Genomic DNA, 7,424 nt, shown 5'->3' with positions numbered 1-7,424 from the left:
CACTCCACCTTTTTGCTGCTCTCCATTTAACATTGTATCACCCACCCCACCAGGTGGGTCAGTACACGCTGGTGGCAAACATGGAGCAGTGCTTCGTGTTTACGTGTGGCTTCACAGCATCCAAATTCTCTGCAAAACACTTGCAAGGAAAATTGGCTGTACTGAGGGGGGAAGCAAACCAGCGAGAGGCTCAGGGAACAGGGCAAGGGGGGAATGGGTCCATTTCAGGCTTTGCTGGGTCTAGGGAGAGTTTTAAAAGATAGAAGAATACTGAATCACGTTGACTTCGTGGAAACAAATAGCCCCTCTCAAAAACTCCTGTGAAGGAAACATGAGCTACACGTAAGAACATGTTAATTGAGTCATATGCTAATTTTCCAGTTTACCTTCTCCTTGGCCAAAGCTTTAGGAAATATTTGGTGTACTGAAAAGTATCAAATTTAAGCCTTGCTCTTGAAAAACACCAGCACATCAGCCCATCACCCCACATAAGATTTCCCCCTTTTGGGAACAAGGGAGAAGAAAAAAGACAATGTAGAGGAAAAGGAGGAATCACAGAATTCGCTATGATGTGGGGAAAGCAGGGAAACCATCCCAAACATACCATGTAGCCCTCACTCACATAAAAGGTAAATGTTCATAAAAAAAAAAAAAAAAAAAAAAAAAAAAAAACAGCAAACAAAACCAACACTATTCAGCAAAAGGAAAAAAGCATGAAGAGCAAAAATATATACATGTGTTTTAAATAATTTTTTTAATTGTTGAGGCAGTAATACTTGGTTCATGGAACTGCAATATACAGAGAGGTGAAATAAATAGCTTATATATATATAATATATATAATATAGCTGGTTTTAAAATATTCCCTTATCATTGGTGTACTAGGTCATTTTGTAGTCACTTGAATGTATTTAGCAGCATTCTCCAGAACTGAGCATAATGCAGGATCACGGAGCCGTGACACCTTATGTCGTCAGAAAGGTTACAGAAGATCGATGCGTCGAGAACTCCACGGAAACTCAGTCACTGCGGCACACACCATCTTGTCTCGGTCCAGCTTGCAGCAGACAATAAATAGATTACTGCAAAACTGGCAATTTTCAGGGCAGGGTCTCAGTAACTTTGGGAAAGAACTTTGGTTTTCTTTGGTTTTATTTCTTTATTTTTAATAATTACTTTTTCCTCTGGGGATATGCTTGAAAAGTTGTCCTTTCCAAAAAGAGAAATAAGCACCTGTGTGTCATCAACAACAAGAAGTCAATTTAAATAGAGCAGTTCATTTTGTTTTTCAAGTCACAATAAATCCCTAACAGCTTTTCCCCAGCGTTTGCCATCTAGTCTTTTATTAATTTTTTTTATTTTTATTTTTTTTTTAAACACAATGTACAAAAATAGAGCTTCTTCCTTATTTTTAATGTAAAAATATTCCTCTGGTGCAGTTTTTTTTGTGGTTTATTATTGTGACACTGTTTTGTCTATTTTTAACTGGGGTTGGTGGGTCGTATTCTCTTAGTCCTCTTGGTGACTGTTGTGTACTTGAAAGGTTTCTGTATCTCCACTTGCCCCTTTGGGTACCTCTTCATAAAGTGTACATCTTGCTGGTTCTCCCGGGTCTTGGGCCCTTTTCGTGGCCTCCCTTTTTTGGTGAATCCAACATACCAGCCTGAATATTTTGCTGACATCAGTGCCGTATAGTTGTTTTCTAGGACTTTTTCAATGAAGACACACTCCTTGCTGGTGCCATCAGGCTGAAAAATGAAAAAAAAAAAAAAAATCATTAGCCAAATGAAAGCGCAGTGACCAAAACCCAATTTGGCATAAATAAAATCATCGTATCTGGACCCTGGGTTTGGTTCGACATTGATAATAGGAGCAGTAACAAACATCAGCTCAAATAGAAATGATTAAAAAACATAAAATCATGCATTATGCTTTTTTTTTAAGCACTCCTGTCCAAGGGGAGAGAGATTTTTCAAAGACAACAGTTTATCCAGTCCAACTCCTTCAACTGCAAGCAAAATAAGACATTTCGCTTTGCGTTTTCCATTAGGAAGGAGGATGACTTGAACTTGTTCCAGGGAAACCTCATACAAGATCAGGAAAAAAACAGAGAATTTCACATGGGCCAAACAACAGCGCTTCCGCTTCTACTGCTCACTTTTGATACATTTTCAAAAATACCTTATAGGCTGTGCCCACAACTACCCAAAAATCCCTCTAAAATTATTATAAGCCTTACTCTAAGCCTTCTGAGTGCTTTGAACACTCCCGCAGCCTCCCAGGCACAACAGCAGGCAAATAAACGGCACATGGAGCTCCTGGGATGAGCTGACCCCACTCGGATTCCCATGTTGGAGCAGCTCCTTCAGCATGGGTTGGCATCCCACACATCTCCTGCACCCCAATGCCAACACAGCTTGGGGACAACTTAGGGACTACGGGGCAGCAGCGTCCTGAAGCACCACATCTACCCCACAGCACGCCCCTAAATAGCTTTCCTTGTCACAGAGGGAGCCAGGACTGAATGCAGCCCTGGAGGTCAGATGCTCCTGAGTGTGAGTGCTGTTCCCCAGCCACCTGGAAGCAAAACGCCCGCAGTGCCAGGACTGTTCAGACACAGCCTAATGAAAACCCACCTCCCCGTCGTTGCCACAGGCCCATGATGGCACAGCACCCAGAACTCAAACCGCTCACTGGTTTGAGATTTTGGCAAGACAGGTTCACCTCAGCTTGGAGGCTTTCTGCCAGTCCCAGAACTGGATTTGGAGCGTGACAACATATCAGCCTCAGGTTGGATTCAGAACTCCAATATGCACAGCACTCGCAGCTCTGGAGGGGGTTCCAGCATCGCCCAACAGCACGTTTAAGTTGTTATGCACAGTGGAAATTCTTCTCACCTAAAGTCCTCTGCCAGAATACACGTTTTGTCCTTTAACTGCTGATTTACTGGCGTGCACCTAGACCACACCGAGTGCCTCCTGCACACCAGCACTTTGTTTTAGGCATCAGAAGATATTATATAGATATAGGCTCACTTCAGCCCTTGAAATCTTATCAGCCCTGTGTGTTTTACAGACTCTGGACAGTGACAAACACAGTACAGAACATCCTACAAGACTTAATCTAATGCTTAGCAAAGCCAAAGGAACGATTCCCAGCACAGCAGCAGTCCAAGCCAACTCCCCACTGAAGTAAGGGGCTTTGGGTACTGCAGGCCCAAGCTTACGATTGAACTCATCCCTCCCTGCATAAACACCCTGGTGTCAGACCTTTCTGTCCCTGGGGAAACAGAGAAGCAGCAGTGCCTAGCCCATCCTCACGGGGCTGCTGTGGGCACGATGCTGTGGGAGCGAGCCCCTTCCCCATGGCCAGCTCCACGGGGCCAGGCTGATGCGGTGTCCTGAAAGCCTTCCTAAAAGCCCTGCACACCCACAGCAGCTCGGTGCACTCTGGGGGACCTGGCATGCAGGGGCAGGAGAGAAGCACAAACAGTCCGAGCAGTACCGTGTGGTGTTAACCCAGAACCATTCATGCACCATCCTGCCTAAGGGGGATCATTACCACATGTAGGTCTCATTAAGAGGGCAGGAGAGATCACTGCTAGTTCTGCAACAACAAAACAGGACGGTAACAGGCAGAAAAATGGTGCTAGATGACTTCCTCTGGCATCAAACAGCTAACCTGGGGTCTGCACGCCTACAGGGACAGAGCCAACGCTGCCATACAACAGCAGACTCCATCCTGGGCCAGGCACAAAGGTCCTAATTTCATCATCTGCAATCTGAAAGTTGCAAATGCTTTAATGAATGGCAGAACTGGGCGAAGCGCTGTGGTTTCAGTTCCTGGGGGGGTAATTCTCCAAGCCCTGGGTTTGATCAAAGCCACATGAGTGGGGAAGGGGGAAATCAGTTGACACCACAGGGTTCCACCAGGTTTCAATGTGAGGCCATAAAACCAGCCCCAGGTTTCTCAGGACTCAGCCCACTAGAAACCTTTCACCAATGAATGGAGAACTTTTAAACAATACCATGGCTGGCTTTCAAATCCACCCAAAACCAGGTGCTGATGAACCGACCAAATTTGTACTGCAGGGGCAGCAGGTAATTGGAACGGCTGTTTCCCTCACGCTTGCAGAAAGGTCCTGGCTTTGAGCCCTGACCTTGTTGCTAGGAGAATTGAGGCGTTTTCATGCAATTTGGGAGGTTTCCGCTTGCACTGCAATGTCAGTTTCTCATGGAAAACGAAGACTGGAATTAAAAGAAAATGTGTGTGTAGGAGGGGGAAATTATTCTATTCATAACAGAGAAGTATTTACTTATACCTTCAAATTTGCCGACAGAGGCTAAGACGGAGACAGGAGGTGTAGGAATAACAAGGTGCAACTTCAGGCCAACCTCAGGGCTAATTTGAAGTAAACAAGGTGCACGAGATAAAATAACTTCGTTCTGGAAGAGGAAGAGCTAAATGATTTGATAACATGAAATTACAGCAACATTTACAAGTACTTCAAGATAAATCAGGATAAGGACCTTGCTCTTCTCCAAAAAAGAGCATTCCTGTACGTGCTAAGACACGTCAGAGACAGACAAATGATTTTCAAATACTTACAAGATGATTTTACAGCATCTGTTATAATCCCCAATAGAACATAAATCACTCACACACGTTACCTACACCATGGAGAGCTGGACCCAAAATAATCTATTAGGGCAAAAAAGCAATTTATAAGGGTTTTCAATATTTTCTGTCACCTAGTTTTCATCAGGTGCCAATCATTTAATCACGTCCCTGTTAAAACAGCAGCCTAACGCTCATGGAGACTGCTGCCCCAGTCCTTCTCCATGGGAGAGAAGGATGGAAGAGAAAAGGGAGACTGCTCTTACCACATGTGAATGGCTTTCAGGCCAAGACAACAAGACAGCCTGCCCTTCTCTGAGAGCTCTCAATGCAGTTGTTTGCCACCAATACGGGGCTGCAACCTCTCCTGCGATGTCAGCAGGGAGATGCTGCCAAGCTGCATTTCATACATACTTCGCTGTCAGGATGCACCTTGCAGAGCACTCATCCTTCATAACTCAGAGTTTTATCTTTTGAACTGATTCTTTAAAATAAACAGGAATTCTTGCAAGCCTCGGAGCTGGGCAGGAGCTGCTGAGCGGCGGGGGGAGGACCTGCACCCAGCCCCAGTGCCCTGGTAGCCCCACGGAGCAGGACTGGCACGAGGGATGCAGACAGATAAAATGCAGGAAGAGGAATCCACCTGCAGAGCTCCCAGCTGAGACCCTGCCCCAGGAGGACAAAGACCTCAGCAGCACTGAGGCTGCTCCTGTCTTTTACTCTCCAGAGGTGCAGGACAGGGTCCATGTGCAGCTCCCCAGTGCCCAGCACACGCTGGAGCCTCTGCCTGGCACCAGCATGACCATGTGGATGGGACAGCCTGCACTACACTGCTCCTGGAGCAGCACGTGCTTTTCCAAACACACACACACCCTCCCCAGCACAGCATTTATAGATCTATTTCTTGTAGTGGCACCTTCGCCCTGCCGACGGCACCAGCCAAGGAAAGTGGATTCAGGCTGTTCCCCGAGCTAGCCCAGCACATACTGGGGGTGCTGGCTTTTGGTGGCACATGTAAAAGCATCGCCTCCACGAGGCAGCACATCCACCAACACTAAAATACCTTCCCAGACACCACCAGCAGGTGCTGGGGTAGCCAGGAGGAGCGGGACTAGCTCAGCCAGCAGCGCTCAGTCCCTTTTGCCTCTGCAGCCTGCTGGCACCTGCCTGCCTGGCACAGGTCAGTCTGCAGGCAGTTATGTGAATAAATGAAGTTTTAAAGAGAAAAGCTCAATACAGCATAATGGCTTAGGCCATTCTCCTTTTTTACTGAAAGCAGAGTGTGTATAGCATCCCTTCCCCCCAGGAAGAATCCCTACCCAGCAGGACCGCCAGCCCCACACCGGTGCTGTGCCCCAGCTCCCTTGGGACCAGGGGCCGTGACACAGCCCACAGCTGCCTCGAAGAAAGGACTGCAGGACTGAGCCTCAGTCTCGCACCAACACCGATGCTCAGCTCCTGAGACCTCAGCTCTTTCCAGAGAAATAAAGATTTTTCTTTTTTAAACATACCCCTAGTACCTGTGAGAAGATGCGGGAGCTGTTAGCCAGACTTGAGATAACCTTCTTACAAAATGCCTGACCTAAAATCCACCCTCCACAGAAAACTCTCAAGTATCAGAGGCATGCCTGCAAAGAGGTGACAGAGAGCACAGCCATGAGGGTGAAACACGGACAGACCCAATGAGGCAGGCAGCGTGCAGCCGTGGCTTCAGCGGGGGGTCTCCAGGAATTCACAGCCGGGCACCAGCTCTGGATGCGCCCAGCGGCGTGGCAGTGAGCTGGAGCTGTTGCAATCTCTTTATCAATCAGCCACTCCAAGTCCAGAAAGGGATCTCTCTGCCGTGGAACTGTTTACACACCCCAGGCCAGCTTCACCCCGCGTGTAGCGGAAGGCCGCGGAGTTAAGGGAGCTGCGTTTGAGCCAGGGTCTCTCCGAGTGCCACGAACTTACCAACGAGGAGCACTGGATTGTTTGTGCAGAGCATTTGGCGACGGCCTCCCCAGTATTAAACGTGAAACATGTTGAACTGACACTAAAGCAGAATTAAGTGCCAAAGCATTTGCTGCTTCTACAATTACACTCCGGAGCACTGTGGTGCTCCTTCTCTCCCGCTCTCCTTTTTTATGACCCAACTTGGTCTTATTGTAGTTTTGCTTTCTTGTTTTAAGTTCTCCAAATGGAAAGGATCAAAGGGCTCTTTGTTGTTGTAGTAGGAGCGCGGCTCTGAGCGAGGCATTACTGCCACTAACAGCTTGCTGCTCAGGGGGAATTCACGGGAGCCTCTGTGCCACCAGCCTGACCCAAAGCATTAGCAGGTGCAGCAGCCGCCTCCTCCTCCTCCCTATTAGCCTGCAACACTAAGCCACCTGAGCAGCTTTTTATGGGAAAGGGAGGCCAGGGCAGGTTTTCTCATTTATGCTTCACAAATCAGGCTCAGTGGGCACCAGCAAATCCAAACTTCCTTGGCTTTTACAGCAACAATAAGCTTGCACAAACGGCTCGGATAACGACACGGAGCAGTGAGAGATGCCTCCAAAAACTGAAAGGTTTCTCTGTTCGCAGAGATCAGGGCGCAAATTAAGCCCTGTGAGTAATGCTGTGTTAAGCTGTTGTTAGCTAAGCTTATGTTAAAACACCTCCCTCCCCTCCCCACCAAACCACGCCGAAATTAGGAGCTCATGGGGTGACTGAAAGCACTGGTGATGGGCTGCAAATAATAACAAACAAACAGCCGTATGAAACGTGTCTGTTAGTACCCAGGAATGCTGGCTTGGCACAGGACTCTGCGACACTCAACGTTTCAA

The 7,424-nt window shown here is 47.4% G+C and overlaps 1 protein-coding gene across 1 annotated transcript in view; it reads right to left on the bottom strand.

The window, feature by feature from the left end:
* Positions 1-1,439: 1,439 nt before the first annotated feature.
* Positions 1,440-7,424, bottom strand: part of FGF18 (fibroblast growth factor 18) — a 44,325-nt gene continuing 38,340 nt past the window's right edge. Inside the window, exon 3 of the mRNA XM_035338922.1 lies at positions 1,440-1,748. Within this exon, the coding sequence (XP_035194813.1) occupies positions 1,482-1,748 (267 nt within the window). The 3' untranslated portion in view covers positions 1,440-1,481. The remainder of the gene's footprint in view (positions 1,749-7,424) is intronic.

This window comes from Oxyura jamaicensis, chromosome 13, assembly GCF_011077185.1.
Source record: "Oxyura jamaicensis isolate SHBP4307 breed ruddy duck chromosome 13, BPBGC_Ojam_1.0, whole genome shotgun sequence".
NCBI lineage: Eukaryota > Metazoa > Chordata > Aves > Anseriformes > Anatidae > Oxyura > Oxyura jamaicensis.
Note: the sequence above shows the minus strand (reverse complement) of the source record. Positions and strands in the feature narration are given on the sequence as shown.